Genomic DNA, 17,500 nt, shown 5'->3' with positions numbered 1-17,500 from the left:
CTGAGAGATCAAGAACAGGTATTTATTCAGCACGTCGATCTGAGAGATCAATAACAGGTATTTATTCAGCACGTCGATCTGAGAGATCAATAACAGGTATTTATTAAGCTCGTCGATCTGAGAGATCAAGAACAGAAGGTATTTATTCAGCACGTCGATCTGAGAGATCAAGAACCGGTATTTATTCAGCACAGAACAGGTATTTATTCAGCACGTCGACCTGAGAGATCAAGAACAGGTATTTATTCAGCACGTCGATCAGAACAGGTATTTATTCAGCACGGCGATCAGAACAGGTATTTATTCAGCACGGCGATCTGAGAGATCAGAACAGGTATTTATTCAGCACGGCGATCAGAACAGGTATTTATTCAGCACGGCGATCAGAACAGGTATTTATTCAGCACGGCGATCTGAGAGATCAGAACAGGTATTTATTCAGGACGGCGATCAGAACAGGTATTTATTCAGCACGGCGATCTGAGAGATCAGAACAGGTATTTATTCAGCACGGCGATCAGAACAGGTATTTATTCAGCACGGCGATCTGAGAGATCAGAGCAGGTATTTATTCAGCACGGCGATCAGAACAGGTATTTATTCAGCACGTCGATCAGAACAGGTATTTATTCAGCACGGCGATCAGAACAGGTATTTATTCAGCACGGCGATCAGAACAGGTATTTATTCAGCACGTCAATCAGAACAGGTATTTATTTAGCACGGCGATCTGAGAGATCAGAACAGGTATTTATTCAGCAGGGCGATCAGAACAGGTATTTATTCAGCATGGCGATCAGAACAGGTATTTATTCAGCAGGGCGATCTGAGAGCAGCGACATACGGTCAGTCAGAGTTGCAGTGACGTTATTGTGGGGACGCAGGAAAAAAGGAGGGTGAGAAAGGGATGCAAAGAAGAAATAGAAGTGAGAGAAAGAAAGAAAGCGAGAGAGAAACGCAAGGAAGAAATAAGAGATAAAGAAAGATAGATAGATAGATAGATAGATAGATAGAGAGAGAGAGATTATTATTATTTCATTTGTATTTTTTAAACAGATATTGTATCTGTGTTGTTTTGTTAAATGTTTGCTTTGGCAACACTGCTTCATTGTGTAATGCCAATAAAGCTCCATTGAAATTGAAATTGAGAGAGAGAGAGAGAGAGAGAGAGAGAGAGAGAGAGAGAGAGAGACACTCACCTCTTTCTCATTCCAGTCTGGGTAGTAACGGACATGTTTCTTCTGTTCAACGACCCAGTTCTTAACTTTAATCATGATGTCCTAAAGCAGCAATGCATGTTGGGAGAGAAAGAGAGAGAAAGTGAAAACAACCATGAAATCAGTTTCATGGAATCAGATGTAAAGATTTTCCAGAGGATTTGTACATTCTGAAGCACAGCCTATAACTTATAAATGGCCCTCAAACATGTAACTGTGTTTACTGTCTAACTGCAGTTTCTGTCAAATCAGCTATGAGTGTGTGGTGTGGTGTGGTGTGGTGCATGTTTGGTAATGTGGTCCTCACCTATTGTTATAAATATACATGTAACTGCATAATAAACAAGCATGTAACTGTTTACTGTGTGTTCTGTGATGTGGTGTAGGCTGGGTAATGTAGTACTCACCTATTGTTATAAATATACATGTAACTGCATAATAAACAAGCATGTAACTGTTTACTGTGTGTTGTGGTGTAGGCTGGGTAATGTAGTCCTCACCTATTGTTATAAATATACATGTAACTGCATAATAAACAAACATGTAACTGTTTACTGTGTGTTGTGGTGTGGTGGTGCATGCTGGGTAATGTAGTCCTCACGTATTCAGGCTTGAGCTTCTTGTCTCCCCCTCTGACGGCGACCTTCTCCAGCTTTTCGATGATGGGGTCAATCATCTCCTCGTCCTTCAGACGCAGCTCCTCATGGATGATCTCGATGTCCCGCACCGGGTCAACGTTGCCCTCCACGTGGATGATGTCCTCATCCTCAAATGCACCTGCACGCACACACACGCACACACACACAGATTTATAACAGTTATAGCACTTCTATCTATCTTAACTTGAACATTTACCACCTATAATAATATCACAAGCATATCCAATAATACTATTTATAAAGATTCATTCTTGCTTATCATTCTTATGGTCACAAACAAATGGAAATAATATATTATAATGGCATCTGGATTATCTTATACACAACCAAACTCTTTCTACTTCCAGTGACTAAACCAACAGCACTTAACTGGACACTGAGTTACAATGACCTCTCCTGGCTAACCTGGCGATCCAATTCAAAGAATCATCAGAACATATTTGCTTTTTGACCAAGAGTTCACACACGTTTGCGTACACAATCGGCTGCATTGAGAACAAAACTTTGCTTCATTACTATACGGACGCTATGTGTGTTACTAGAGGGCAGACCACCGAATTCAGATCAAATTCAGCCATACATGAAGTCGTTCTAGCATGGTCATGTGTGGTCATACACTGCGCCTATACCATCGGCCCTATAATGATGTTCATGTGAATTAACATTGCATCTCACCTACGCATAACGTTCATTTTTGTGGGCGTGCACAACCGATGTCTCAAACAGATCTGTGTCAGATCTGTGTGTCTGTGTTATCTGAAACCTCCCTCATAAACAACTAACAACAGGTCCCGTCATCACTCACACACACACACACACTCTCTCCCTCTCTTATCCGCTCTTTCACACACACACACTCCACCACATATCCAGCTGATTCAGCTCTGCACGACAAAGCTGGAGAGACGGAGACGGAAAAACAGAAACAGAAACAGAAACAGAACATAGAAGCTTTTTGAATTCAGTGCCGGTTTATAGGAGGAATTACGGTAGTTATCCATCATATGGATCTATGTGTCATATGGCACAGTGAGAGAAGAAGACCAGGTGATAGTATTAGTGAGAGTTTTGGGATCTCCAAAAAGTGCCTACTGACACATCTGTTTACCTAGTTTCTAACTATTTGATTTTACAGATTTATTTACACCACCTGACTTGACTATAAACTTAAAATATAAAATGTTTTGTCAATGTAATGATTATTGATGTCATGGGAAGTCGCTTTGAACATCTGCCATAAACATGACAATCAAAAACATGTGAAGAAAGAAAAGAGGGATGGGAGAGCAGGCTTGGGGACAGACCACACGACACAGTAGCAGTAACAGCAAAAAATGTCCTGTCCTGTTAGTACTGTCCTGAGTAGTGTCCCGAGACAGTTAGACACTGTCCCGAGACACCCAGACACTGTCCCGGGACAGTTAGCCACTGTCCTGTGACACCCATGACTGTCCTGTGACACCCATGACTGTCCTGTAACACCCAGACACTGTCCCGGGACACCCAGACACTGTCCTGTGACACCCAGATACTGTCCCGAGACACCCAGACACTGTCCCGAGACACTCATGACTGTCCTGTGACACCTAGACACTGTCCCGAGACAGTTAGACACTGTCCTGTGACACCCATGACTGTCCTGTAACACCCAGACACTGTCCCGAGACAGTTAGACACTGTCCCGTGACACCCATGACTGTCCTGTAACACCCAGGCACTGTCCTGTGACACCTATGACTGTCCTGTGACACCTAGATACTGTCCCGTGACACCTATGACTGTCCTGTAACATCCAGACACTGTCCCGAGACAGTTAGACACTGTCCCGTGACACCCATGACTGTCCTGTAACACCCAGGCACTGTCCTGTGACACCTATGACTGTCCTGTGACACCTAGACACTGTCCCGTGACACCTATGACTGTCCTGTAACATCCAGACACTGTCCTGTAACACCCAGACACTGTCCCGTGACACCCATGACTGTCCTGTAACACCCAGACACTGTCCTGTAACACCCAGACACTGTCCCGTGACACCTATGACTGTCCTGTGACACCTATGACTGTCCTGTAACATCCAGACACTGTCCCGAGACAGTTAGACACTGTCCCGTGACACCCATGACTGTCCTGTAACACCCAGACACTGTCCTGTAACACCCAGACACTGTCCCGTGACACCTATGACTGTCTTGTGACACCCAGACACTGTCCCGAGACAGTTAGCCACTGTCCTGTAACACCCAGACACTGTCTCGAGACAGTTAGACACTGTCCCGTGACACCCATGACTGTCCTGTAACACCCAGACACTGTCCTGTGACACCTAGACACTGTCCGGTGACACTCATGACTGTCCTGTAACATCCAGACACTGTCCCGTGACACCCATGACTGTCCTGTAACACCCAGACACTGTCCTGTGACACCTAGACACTGTCCGGTGACACTCATGACTGTCCTGTAACACCCAGACACTGTCCCGTGACACCTATGACTGTCCTGTGACACCCAGACACTGTCCTGGGACAGTTAGCCACTGTCCTGTAACACCCAGACACTGTCCCGAGACAGTTAGACACTGTCCCGTGACACCCATGACTGTCCTGTAACACCCAGACACTGTCTCGTGACACCTATGACTGTCCTGTGACACCTAGACACTGTCCCGTGACACCTATGACTGTCCTGTAACACCCAGACACTGTCCCGTGACACCTATGACTGTCCTGTAACATCCAGACACTGTCCTGAGACAGTTAGCTACTGTCCTGTGACACCAAGCCACTGTCCTGTGACACCAATGACAAATGTTCCAAATGTGAACCACTTTGAGCTGCATTCTGTGAATGAAAGGTGCTATAATTAATTATATTTATAATTATTATAATAATTATTATAATTATTATTATGTAGAATCATTTATGTCTTTGAATCATTGTGTGTGTGTGTGTGTGTGTGTGTGTGTGTATGTATGTATGTATGTATGTATCTTTTTATTTGTTTTGTTTTAGATAAAATATAAAGCTTATTAATTGTTTTACATAAAATTGTACATGTAAAAATCCTTTTTTGCTTTATGACTTTTTAAGTTTTAAAGTTGTTTGTTAGAATTTTTAATAAAGATGACTTGTGCTTTAAAGTAGTAGCTCTGGATTTGTGTTTTGTTATCAAGTAATGTTCAAGCACAGCTGGCATTCAGCCAACACTCAGTCAGATCAGTTAGTGTGTGGGCCAGTGCATGCCCAGGGACCCAGGCAACCCTCAGCCAACACTTTGATAAACAATAACACCCACACCTGGGCCGACAGACAGACAGACAGACAGACAGATAGATGCTTTATTTGTATGAAGATAACAAAATATCAACTCAGGTCTCAGTGCAGACCAAGTACTATAGTGAATAATAAATAAATACAATATAACATAACATAAGTGCTTGTTTATGGAAGTCCACAACAACCATCTCCTTGGTCTTGGTGAGTTTGTTTTCCTTGCATAACAAAACAATAAGTCATTTTACGGCGTTTTGGCCACACTTGGGGCAGAGCAAATCTTTATGTCAGTTTCCACTGATTGGGCCATGGGCATGGGCAGGGATGGGCAGTATTTCTAATACATGTGTTTAAAATATGTATTTCAAATACAAAATACTATTTTGTCATTTGTATTTTATTGAGATAATGAAAATGCCTTCGTATTTTGTATCAAAATACTTCAGTGTTGCGTATTTTTGTATTTTCAAAATACTTTAAAATACTTTCTGTGAAACACTGTGATGACATCTATCTAACTATCTATACTGTAAAGCACGAAATGTCTGTCTCTGTCTGTTTGTGGCACCCTTGCATGGTCAAGCTGGAATGATTAACAGGCCCCATAACAACTATATAAAAAATATTTTATATATATAAAAAATAGTCTGAATGCAACACTGTCTGAGAAGTTAGTTGTGCTCAAAGGCATCAACTGAGGAAACACGACTAGCTAAGGTTACACACACTCCTTTGCTCACACAAGGACAGCAGAAGGACTTGAATTCACAAGTTTATATTGCAACACTTGAGTTTGATATTTTCCTTTCTTTTTTCTGTTTTACAGGTTTTTTTTCTAGACTTTAAATTTGTCTATGTTCTCTGACCTGTGAAATATTTCAGTGCTATGGTAACTTGACAAGATACCTCAAACAAGGACATTTCCAATTTTGCACATTTTAAATAACAAATGATTGATAATGTCATAATAATTGGCTTCTAATTGGCTCAACTGATTGGATGGTATTAATGTGACAACCTGATTTTTATTTTTACTTTTTTTTGTATTTACATTGATAGAAGTTGTGCACACACCATCAGGTGTATACAAAATTATTCAACTGTGATGAAACTCACCATAAGTGTGGTAATGATGTGGTTATATAACTTAAAAGGTTAAAATGCTACCTAGTTTAAATTTCTAAATCAGTCATCTATTTGGATTGTTTGTCTTTCAGTTATTGTCACTGATTCATAGTGGGCAATCTATTACACCAACTGGTTGGAAAGTGCAACAGTTGTGGAGTCGGCATTGCATGTCGCTGCAAAACAGTACATCTCCAAACTTATAAACAGTAACTGTCAAATAAGGAATTTGAAGATGACATCCGAAAAGCATTAGATTGCATAGAAAACTGATTGATATGAATACACTGTACAGTTTATGTAGTAATAATGCACTGGTTATGAATAACAACTATTTTAAGTAAACATACAATTAGTAATGCAAAAAGTTTTTGTTCTAAGATTTATTTCTCTTTTGTGGCCCCAATTAGTCCAGGAAACTGGCAAAAATGATACAGACTGCCATAATCTGTGATGAAGATATCATAGATGTTGACCTTGTGCTCGACGTAATGATGCCTGAGGTAAGGAAATGTGAATATAAAAGCCATGTCATATTATGATCAGTGTGGTTTCTCCAGAATAAATAAACCAAACCATACCAAACATGCATATTGTCACTACATTCTCATGCTATTTCCAATTTGAAATCTGTTTGCATTTGAAGGTTTCCATTAACATTTTCACGAACCACGAGGGTTTCTGCAGGTTTCTGGAGAGGTTCATGTCCATGCATCCGGCATTGGAGTAACAAGCATTGCTGTTTTTTTCTGTATTTATACATTCTTTTTTAATGTATTAGTTGTTTATTTATTTATTTATGTCTTATTGGATTTCAATTTATTATCTTCATTTCATTATTTACAAGGATACAAGGATACAAGGATACAAGGAAGTTTATTGTCACATGCATATAGTTACTGGAAGTAAGAAATGCAGTGAAATTATGTCTGGTGTCAGCCTATTTGTGCATTTATGGGGGGGGGGGGGGTAAAAAGTGCAGTAGAAGAGGGGTTTAGTAGATTAAGTGGCAAGGGCTGCATAAAAAAGGTGGGGGAGGATTGGGATTGGGTGGGGGGCACCAACAAGGAGCACCCAAGAGCAACAGGGGCAAGGAAAAACAAAGGAAGAAACCTTGGGCAGATCCACGGCTCAAGGGGCTAACCCAACTGCCAGGGGTCTTGGTGTGTGTGTTGGGGGGATGACAGGGGAGATGGGATAGTGTGCTGTGTATGTGGGGAGAGGGCAGTGTGCAATATGTGTGTTGGAGAAGCTTCCTCATGAGACAATGTGCTGTGTATTGGGGGGGGGGGGGGCAGTGTGCTGTAAGTATGTTGGGGATGTGTGTTGGAGAAGCTTCCTGATGAAATAATGTGCTGTGTATGTAGGGGGGGGGGGGGGGGGGCAGGGACTTACTATTGCAAGCAGAGTACTGTATGTATGATGTATGTGAGTGATGACAGTGAAGATGTGTGTGTGGGCGGGAGGGGAGTGGAGCAGTGACTGTGTGTGTGTGTGTGTGTGTAGTGTGTGTGTGGGCAGTGTGCTGTAAGTATGTTGGGGATGTGTATTGGAGAAGCTTCCTGATGAAATAATGTGCTGTGTATGTAGGGGGGGGGCAGGGACTTACTATTGCAAGCAGAGTACTGTATGTATGATGTATGTGAGTGATGACAGTGAAGATATGTGTGTGGGCGGGAGGGGAGTGGAGCAGTGACTGTGTGTGTGTGTGTGTGTGTAGTGTGTGTGTGGGTAGGTGGGGGAAGTGTGCTGTAAGTATGTAGAGGATGTGTGTTGGAGAAGATCCTGAAGACAGTGTGCTGTGTATGTAGGGGGGGGGGGGGCAGTGTGCAGCAAGTATGTAGAGGAGGCTTACTGTAGCAAGCAGTGTGCTGTATGTATGTGAAGTGATGACAGTGATGATGTAAGTGTGTGTGTTGGGAATGGGGGTGGGGTGGGGGTGGGGGGGGCAGAAGGCTAAACCTTCTGGGGGGATGACAGGGGAGATGGGAGTTCAGGGGCAGAAGGCTAGGCAATCAAGGACATGGGTAGATGGAGGAGAAATCAAAAATAATAAATAAAAAGTTCAATGGAGATGTGCAAAAGTTGGAGAAAGTCAGATATGTGTGTGTGTGTGTGTGTGTGTGTGTTTTGACGTGTGATGAAATAAGAAAATAAATAAAAGGTCTGTAGCATAGGGAGAGGGATGTAAAAGTGCTAAAAGTCTTGTAGGTGTGTGTGTGTGTGGGGGGGGGGGGCAGTGTGCAGCAAGTATGTAGAGGAGGCTTACTGTAGCAAGCAGTGTGCTGTATGTATGTGAAGTGATGACAGTGATGATGTAAGTGTGTGTGTTGGGGATGGGGGTGGGGTGGGGGGTGGGGGGGCAGAAAGGCTAGGCAATCAAGGACATGGGTAGATGGAGGAAAAAACAAAAATAATAATAAAAAGTTCTATGGAGATATGCAAAAGTTGGAGAAAGTCAGATATGTGTGTGTGTGTGTGTGTGTGTGTGTGTGTTTGTAAAATAAATAAAATAAATAAAAGGTCTGTAGCTTAGGGAGAGGGATGTAAAAGTGCTAAAAGTCTTGTAGGTGTGTGTGGGGGGTGGGGGGGTCATGAGTGCTGAGTAGTGAATGAGTGCAAAGTCAGTATAGTGTGAGTTCAGAGTTGGGAAATGTTTGAGAGTGCTGAGGAGTGAATGTGTGCAAAGTCAGTATAGTGTGAGTTCAGAGTTCGGATGGCCTGGGGATAAAAACTTCTCCTAAGTCTCTCAGTTCTGGCTTTGTGACTACATAGGCGTCTTCTTGATTTCAGTGGTAGGAATAATCCATTGTTAGGATGAGAAGAGTCCTTCAGAATCTTTTGGGCTCTTAGGAGTACTCTTCTGGAATAGATATCTTGTAGAGCAGGGAGTTGAGTTCTTATTGTACGTTCAGCTGAGCGCACTACTCTCTGCAGAGTACTACAATCTCTAACTGTGGAGTTCCCATACCAGGTGATGATGCTACCAGTTAGAACACTCTCAACCGCTGAAGTGTAGAAGGCCTTCATGATGGATGTAGAAACTTTAAATTTCCTTAGCTGACGAAGGAAGTAGAGTCGTTGTCTGGACTTCTTCAGAACATATTGAGTGTTAACAGTCCATGTTAAGTCTTCAGTAATGTGGACACCAAGGTATTTAAAACTTGTTACTATATGTGTGTACTGGGGAAATTTGATTTTTTTTGGTGTTAAGTTTATGGTGTATTTTGTTCTGAGAGAAAACTGAACCATGCAAGGTTTTCCGTATTTAGATTTACAAAGCTTTTTTGTTTAAAAGGTTTTTTGTTCTTATGTTTAGAATTAAAATGTGTTCTCCAAAACTGTCCAGTTGTCTGTTTTTGTGATCATCTACCCATGGATGGCTACAACATTTGGTTAAGCAAGCCTATGACTTAACAGACCTGGGGGGTATTCCAAGTACATGGTTTAGTGATAAACCTGGGTAACTTAACTCAGAGTAAGTGGTAAACCTCCTACAACAAGAGCCCTATGGTATTGTTTTGTTAGGAGAATGAAGCCATACAGCTCTTCTATTAGGAGGTTTACCACCTACTCTGTGTTAACTAACCCAGGTTTGTCACTAAACCTCGTACTTGGAATACCCCCCTGGTAAGATGCCTAAATATTTACACATTTGCCTATAATAATTATCTAAACAATTATTATTTATTCTTAAAATATTTGCTGGCACAAGGAGTTTCATTAATTATATTTCCCTTTATGCGTGCATGACGATAAACTACTTGAACTTGAACTAATGCTGCTTGTGGAATATCAACAATATACATTAAGTGTTTAATATACGTAGGCTATTTGTTGTAAGTAAAAAGTGATTTATATATTTCTTGGTTACAAGTAGCCTAGGCTAGCCTACAAGTTAATAACAAATAGAACAGAAAGAGGTGGAAGGTAGCCTAATAGGCCTAGGTGGCATAACAAACATTTCAACAAAACAAAACATTTCCAAAGCAACTGAGGTCGACAACGGATACTTGTGTTTTTATTTGGCGTTTTACCTAACTTTCCACGAGACAACCATCATGACAGCGCTACACACCTAGCACACATACCTTTACACAAGACAGTTCTGCAAGGCACAACGTAACTTAAGCAAGACAATGCTGGATAAACAAAAACATGTTTTACAGCAGAATAATATTGGCCAGACGTCGCCCTACATTCAGCGTTGTAAGTTAATAACCCACTTTCTACAAGCCACGTGTCTTCCTAACATCCCGACATTGAAATTGTATTTTCCAACGAAACAAATAAAGACAAAAAATAGCTTTGTTCGTGATCTGTCTAGAATCTTTGATACCACTAGCCAACTTCCGCAATACAGTGCCACAAGATAGTACGCGACTTCCGCAAGACAGTGCCGCGAGACACTACGCAACATCCGCAAGACAGAGGACAGGACAAAAGTACGGTACAGTACAGTTTCGGCTCTAACCGCCTCTCACACGACAGGAGGACGACACGACAGGACAGACGACACGACAGGACAGACGACACGACAGGAGGACGAGGGGAAGAGACGAGGGGACGGTGGGCTTTGGTGGGCGTTGCCGACGGCGACATGTGTGACTCACGGGTCATGTGGAAGATGCCGTCGCAGGCGCTGATATGGGACAGGAAGGCGTTGCCCAGGCCCTGCCCAGCATGAGCGCCCTTTACCAGGCCGGCGATGTCCACCACGTTCAGGAACGCAGGCACCTTACTGAGGAGGGGCACACACACACACACACACACACACACACACACACACACACACACACACACACAACACACACACCCACACAACACACACACACACACACACACACACCCACACACACACATACCACACACACACACCACACCCACACACACACACACACACCCACACACACACACACACCCACACACACACACACAGGGTGTCACAATGAATGCACAGACAGGAATTGTGGAACTGCAGCAGCAAAACCTTAACCTGACTCTCGCCAGATGAATTTCGTTCCGCCTAGCTCCACTCATCCATCTGGGATCAATCCATTGGAGAGGTGTTTCAGAAGCCTGGGCCTTATTAAAAAATCCTTGCATAAGATTGGATAAGCCACTTGTCCGTCATCTATTGACGTGCTACTTCAACCACTCACATCGAAGCCAACCCGTGATGCTAACAGGTCTCACAGTCGCTTCTACGCTACGTCACATCTATGAAACTCCTGCCCTGCGTCCTGATTGGCTCTACCATACAATCTCATGCTGAAATCACTCTCAACGGAACCGATCCCAGATGGATGTGAGTGGAGCTAGGCGGAACGAAATTAATCTGGCGAGAGTCAGGTTAGCAAAACCTACCTAGTATGCAAAATAAGTGTTATCTATTCTTCAGCTACTATGCAGATTACTTAGAGGACAAAGAGACATATTAGATCTGTGTGTGTGTGTGTGTGTGTGTGTGTGTGTGTGTGTGTATGTGTGTAAAAGCTTAACTGAAAATAAGGACTACCCTCAATGAACCTAAATGAATGAATGAATAAAAGTGTAGCATTGACAATGCATGTGTCATTTTAGATACTAATATTCAGCTCAGAGTGTGTGTGTGTACGTATGTGTATGTGTGTGTGTGTGTGTACGTATGTGTGTGTGTGTACGTATGTGTATGTGTGTATGTGTGTACGTATGTGTATGTGTGTGTGTGTGTGTACGTATGTGTATGTGTGTGTGTGTGTGTGTGTGTGTGTGTGTACGTGTACGTATGTGTGTGTGTGTGTGTGTGTGTATGTGTGTGTACGTATGTGTGTGTGTGTGTGTGTGTGTGTGTGTGTGTGTGTGTGTGTGTGTGTGTGTGTGTGTGTGTGTACGTATGTGTGTGTGTGTGTGTGTATGTGTACGTATGTGTATGTGTATGTGTGTGTGTGTGTGTGTGTGTGTGTGTGTGTGTGTGTGTGTGTGTGTATGTGTGTGTGCATGTGTGTGTGTGTGTGTGTGTGTGTGTGTGTGTGTGTGTGTGTGCAGTGAGTCCATCTGAGCCTGCATAGAAGCCTGTTTGGACCGGGACCGGGCCTGGTCCTCTGCTGACCCCTGCAGGCCGGCGGTACCTCCTCACCTGGCGGGCTTGTGGTACTTGCACAGGTAGTCATAGCGATCGTCAGGGATTGGAACCCTGCTCTCGTTGGGGTCGATGGTGCAGAAGGGAAAGTTCTCCGCCGCTGCCTGGCTCTTGGTCAGAACGTTAAAGAACGTGGATTTCCTGCAGGGTAGAGATGACCGCCCATGTCAATCCCAATCATGTATATATATATATATAAGTATAAGTATACATACTCTTTTGATCCCGTGAGGGAAATTTGGTCTCTGCATTTATCCCAATCTGTGAATTAGTGAACACACAGAGCACACAGTGAACACACAGTGAGGTGAAGCACACACTAATCCCAACGCAGTGAGCTGCCTGCAACAACAGCGGTGCTCGGGGAGCAGTGAGGGGTTAGGTGCCTTGCTCAAGGGCACTCCAGCCGTGCCTACTGGTCGGGGTTCGAACTGGCAACCCTCCGGTTACAAGTCCGAAGCGCTAACCAGTAGGCTACGGCTGCCCCAAATGTGTCTATCGGATTAAAGGAGATACTTCCAACCTTTCTCATGCACATGGAGAGAAGGCACATGCTGTAACTGAATACTCCAGCCAGCGGCAGAGTAATTACGCAACACCTAATAGGGACACACACAGCGTGGTGTTCGCTGGGCAACTCTGTCATGAATGAAACAGTGGTTACCTTGGTTACCTTGCAACAGTCAAATCACCATCAAGGCACCACATGGACATGACAGTGACGCAATTACACAACATGTCAACAAAGACGCATGTGGCAGGCTGCTGTTTCTTTAGCTCTCCACATGAACTCTATGGCTCATCAGTGTCACCCACCCCACATTAGGCAGTCCCACGATGCCGATTTTCAATGAGGTCCCGAAGCGTCCTATCAGTGGGGGCTGTTTTGGTCCGTCCCCGCCCTTCTTCGGAGGCATCTACAAAAGAAAAAGACGATTGTTAATAGTAATAATTAAAAAAAACCTCTCTAGATCACTGCCACCATAGGAGCGGAGTTTCCTCAGGCAATGTGACACACCTTTTTAGGCGACATGATTTCAAGTTGCAGTGCAAGTTAGCTTACTGTCTCACCACAATTACAGCTTAGACAAGAGAAGATAAATGTCATATTTCTCTAAGAAGACACAGCAGCATGTAGCCTCTGCAGCGTGGCTAACGCTAGTAATTCTGCCCGGTTGCCATTTCGCAGCGCTGTCCAGCTTGACGGCTGAAAGGTCCATCATAGTCCCAAAAATAGACCTAGCATCTGTCATGGGCGTATGATGAACTGTGCAGGCTTCTCCATGACGGCTATGAATAACACCTACTCCACTTTCTCATTGCTTATGTATTACATTTCATAGGCGCACTTGATCCACTGCTAGCATCGGACCAACACACTAAAACATTTCGGGGCAGCCCTGGTCACAACCCCCAGCTGCATCCACACACATGGAATACCTAGCCATCGCTAGCACAATGCTGTCCTATTCATTCGAGCAGGGTAACGCTAGCCGGTTAGCCCAAAATAGAACTTGTAGCTAAACAATCTTGATGTGTAAGATTCTTTCACAGAACGTTTGCTTTACTGAAAGGTAATAGTGTACTACACAATGTGTATATAGTTCACCTTCAAATGATGTTATTTCTGTCGGTTAAGTACAAATCCAAGCTGGCTGACTTGTACACACGCCAGTCTACACTTCGGCGGTGGCAAGGAAAGGGACCACATACCGGAAGGAAGAATATTGTCTACAATTTCATTGGCCAAACAAACGAGAACGTGTTGACGTCGCTGAAGTTTGCATCAGAAAAAAAATGTAGCATGACGTCCAGAATAACTTTGTCATTTATGGTAGGCGTACATGTAAAAACCATAGACTGTATAAAACAGGGCAAAACTCCAACCAAAAATCATGTAGAGACATTGTAAGATAGCTTTATTGTTTTTAATTGTGTAAAAACAAAGTGAATTTTACAGTTTTGTAGGATTATGTAGCCTAGCCTATAAATTATCTTAGTGCAACATTTTGGCAGTTTAGGATTCTCACATGCTATAACCCAAAACTATCTCCTCGACATAGGCTACAGTAGATTCAGGAAATGTAACATGACATGTTAAGACAGTCCAGTGTAAATAATGAATTGTGAGAGCACCTGAATAACAGCCAGTTGTGTATTAACAAACCAGTTTTCTTGCTGTCCAGAGAAAAAAACACTACAGATGTCTTTAAGGTAATCCAAAGGACATGCATTATAGTATGAATTGACATTTTTGAAATCTCAATTGTTTTTAAATATTAAACAGAAACACGAGCAATGGATACATCCACACTGGGTCATACAGTGGTATTAATGACATCACACACTCCCCAAACACACACACAAGATAAGTTGGCCCTTTGAACACTAGTGTCGTGGGGAAAAGTTCTGGCAATGGCAAACACAAGGAAGGAAAAGAAACATCTATGGCAACATGCACTAGGAATTCACTTTTCAGAGGTTAGTTGATGAAGTCCAGGGGAACTTCACAATTCAGTGCATACTGAAATAAATTCTACTCATTGAACAGCAGGGGGCGATCTGCCTCCTCTTCAAGCTGCGTTTGGGACTTTGGATTCCGATGTAGAACACAGACAATCTGTTCCCAATTGGTTCTTTACACAGACATACGTTTAGGCAAAACTGCGTCTTCAGGTTTGACTGCATCAGTGCTTATAGGATAATGTGGAGATATGCATATACTGTAGGTGTCACAAAAGGCAGGGGGTTGCATGGGACACTCCTCTCAATAAAACACACATAAACAGTGCAGCTACACTTTTCAAGCAAACACACACACACACATACACACTCACACACTTACTCATATATACATAATGTAAACATATCTCATATACAGCAGAAAAACACACACACACATTTTCCACACAACATCTAAAGGGCAAAAGGCACAGAATCGCACACACACACGGCAGGCACACACACACACACACACACAGGCAAACTGAGAGGAAAGGTGCTGTGCATAGAACTGTTGCAATAATGAACAACTTTAACATCACGAAAAAGAGTCGAAAAGCTGCAGCAGTGAGTGTGTTTGTGCATCATAAGAGTTCAAAACGGCAAAAACGTCTTGCAGTGTTGGGTTTAAATACCTACATATAACTACACAACATGCAAAAATAGAAGTTTCAGTTGAAATTCAAGTCACGTTCACAGTTGAATGTTGCCTGAAATCTGATGGGAAGATGTTGCCTGAAATCTGCTCCTCGTTGCTAACGCGTCTATTCCAAGTCACATCATACAGGGAAGCATTCTATGAGTGTCGTCGTGGCGGTGGAACGATTCCGGAATAGTGAAGCCGTAGCAGAGCGAGTTGTCATGGAAACCAAACTGATGGCTGACATGTCGCAGAACTCCTCCTCGCTGTAGCCGAGCGCAATACAGCACGGCCGAAGCCCGATCGCCCGTCACTCCAGCGCGCACCAGCCAATCAACCAGCTCTCTACCCATGAATGAGCCCGCCTCCGGACAACCTGACCAATACCAATGGCCTTTGCACCTGTGCATCAAAGGAATGATTCACCCACTGGTCCAGAGAGAGACTCACCAGACGCACTGCAAATGGTGAGGACAGGAAAGAAGTGGAGGAAGAGAGAGAGATGGAAAGAAGTGGAGGAAGAGATAGAGATGGAAAGAAGTGGAGGAAGAGAGAGAGATGGAAAGAGAAAAAGAGAAGGGAATTGAGAGGGTGATGAAAAGTCAGAAACAGACGAGGAATTAGAAACAGATTTCATGCCAAGGGTGACTCAGCTGAAGGGACGTGCAATACAGAGTGGGCATAGGCTACAGGAGCAGAGGAATGTGTGTGTGTGTGTGTGTGTGTGTGTGTGTGTGTGTGTGTGTGTGTGTGTGTGTGTGTGTGTGTGTGTGTGTGTATGTGTGTGTGTGAACAGTCCAGAATTCAGTGCTTCAGGGTGACCACAGTGGAGATCAAATCCATCCCAGACTTAAACACACATTACACTAGACAGAAGACTTAAACACACACAAACACTAGACAGAAGACTTAGGCCCTGTCCACACGTACGAAACCGATCTTTCTTTCCTCCGTCTTCTCTGAAACCGCATCAAGAATATTTGCGTCCAAACGGATCCATCTCAACACGACTCAACACGTTACTTCATACCCCAGGCCTATAGGTGGCACTGTTTCTTTACACAAATTGACCAAAATTTGCGCTTTACAAACAGACAGAATAGGCTACCTACGACCAAATGGCTAGTGCAAGGAAACCAGAATTGTTTGTGTGGACTGATGGTGAACTATCAACTGTAGTCAACTGTAAAACTAATAAACTTTATTTTACGGTTTGTGAAGGGTGCAGTCCCGTCCTTTATTTGGCTAATGCAGGTAGGTCTACTAATCACCTTTACTTTCTTTGGTTGTAGGATAGTCCGTGATTCACATTAGTTTTGGCTATCACCGCAATTAGGCTACTAAACGCAAGGCTTACCCAAGTTCTAGGCTATTCTGTCGCCACATTTATACTATTGCTATAAAATCTTGGTTAGTAACAGTCAATAGCCTACTTTTGCCTGCATCAAATCGCGCATTCGCATTCAGTGTGCTACCATCGGCTTAACGTGAGTTCTAAGCGTCTTTCTTTGTTCACTCGACTGTGAATGCATGTATATATGTTGTAAGACTTGTAAAATAAATTAATGACACTACGCACAAATTAATGTAGCCTAAACTTACACCGCACTTTCCTAATAACTTAAGTTCTCTCGCGTCACTGACAGTAGAATGCATAAAAAAACACCGGGAAAAACAGTGTTCAGTCCACCAAGTCATAAGCTATCGGCTTATGCACCAGTTGTGATATTTATCTTACGGAGTGTAATGGTAGGTAATGTCATGTATGAAAACTAGTATTGTTAGGCAATACTATAAGTGCAAGTCCAGGGCAGCTGAAGTGTGGCAATGACATCATCGATACGCAAGCAGGATGTGCGGTTTCGCTGTCTAAACGAATTCAAACGGGCTACGGTTTCAGATTTCTCCACTCTGGGACCAGGTTTCAGAAAGGTGCGGTTTCGGGCAGTGCGTTTACA

The 17,500-nt window shown here is 43.2% G+C and overlaps 2 protein-coding genes across 2 annotated transcripts in view; both read right to left on the bottom strand.

Moving 5' to 3' along the window:
• The window catches only part of ola1 (Obg-like ATPase 1), a 17,203-nt gene extending 3,107 nt beyond the window's left edge, over positions 1 to 14,096 (bottom strand). The window contains exons 1-6 of the mRNA XM_076302823.1: positions 14,010 to 14,096; positions 13,217 to 13,317; positions 12,398 to 12,541; positions 10,893 to 11,020; positions 1,819 to 1,994; positions 1,200 to 1,280 (exon numbers count right to left, since the gene is read on the bottom strand). Coding sequence (XP_076158938.1) covers positions 1,200 to 1,280; positions 1,819 to 1,994; positions 10,893 to 11,020; positions 12,398 to 12,541; positions 13,217 to 13,317 — 630 coding nt within the window. The 5' untranslated portion in view covers positions 14,010 to 14,096. The remainder of the gene's footprint in view (positions 1 to 1,199; positions 1,281 to 1,818; positions 1,995 to 10,892; positions 11,021 to 12,397; positions 12,542 to 13,216; positions 13,318 to 14,009) is intronic.
• Positions 14,097 to 15,814: 1,718 nt separating this feature from the next.
• Positions 15,815 to 17,500, bottom strand: part of gpr155b (G protein-coupled receptor 155b) — an 18,978-nt gene continuing 17,292 nt past the window's right edge. The window contains exon 17 of the mRNA XM_076302822.1: positions 15,815 to 16,000. Coding sequence (XP_076158937.1) covers positions 15,952 to 16,000 — 49 coding nt within the window. The 3' untranslated portion in view covers positions 15,815 to 15,951. The remainder of the gene's footprint in view (positions 16,001 to 17,500) is intronic.

Source organism: Alosa pseudoharengus, unplaced genomic scaffold (genome assembly GCF_046254945.1).
Source record: "Alosa pseudoharengus isolate Yale_2024_CS ecotype anadromous, Long Island Sound unplaced genomic scaffold, YU_APseudo_1.1 YU_APseudo_1.1_scf_24, whole genome shotgun sequence".
NCBI classification, from domain to species: domain Eukaryota; kingdom Metazoa; phylum Chordata; class Actinopteri; order Clupeiformes; family Clupeidae; genus Alosa; species Alosa pseudoharengus.
The sequence above is the reverse complement of the archived record's forward strand: the minus strand, read 5'-3'. Positions and strand labels throughout refer to the sequence as shown.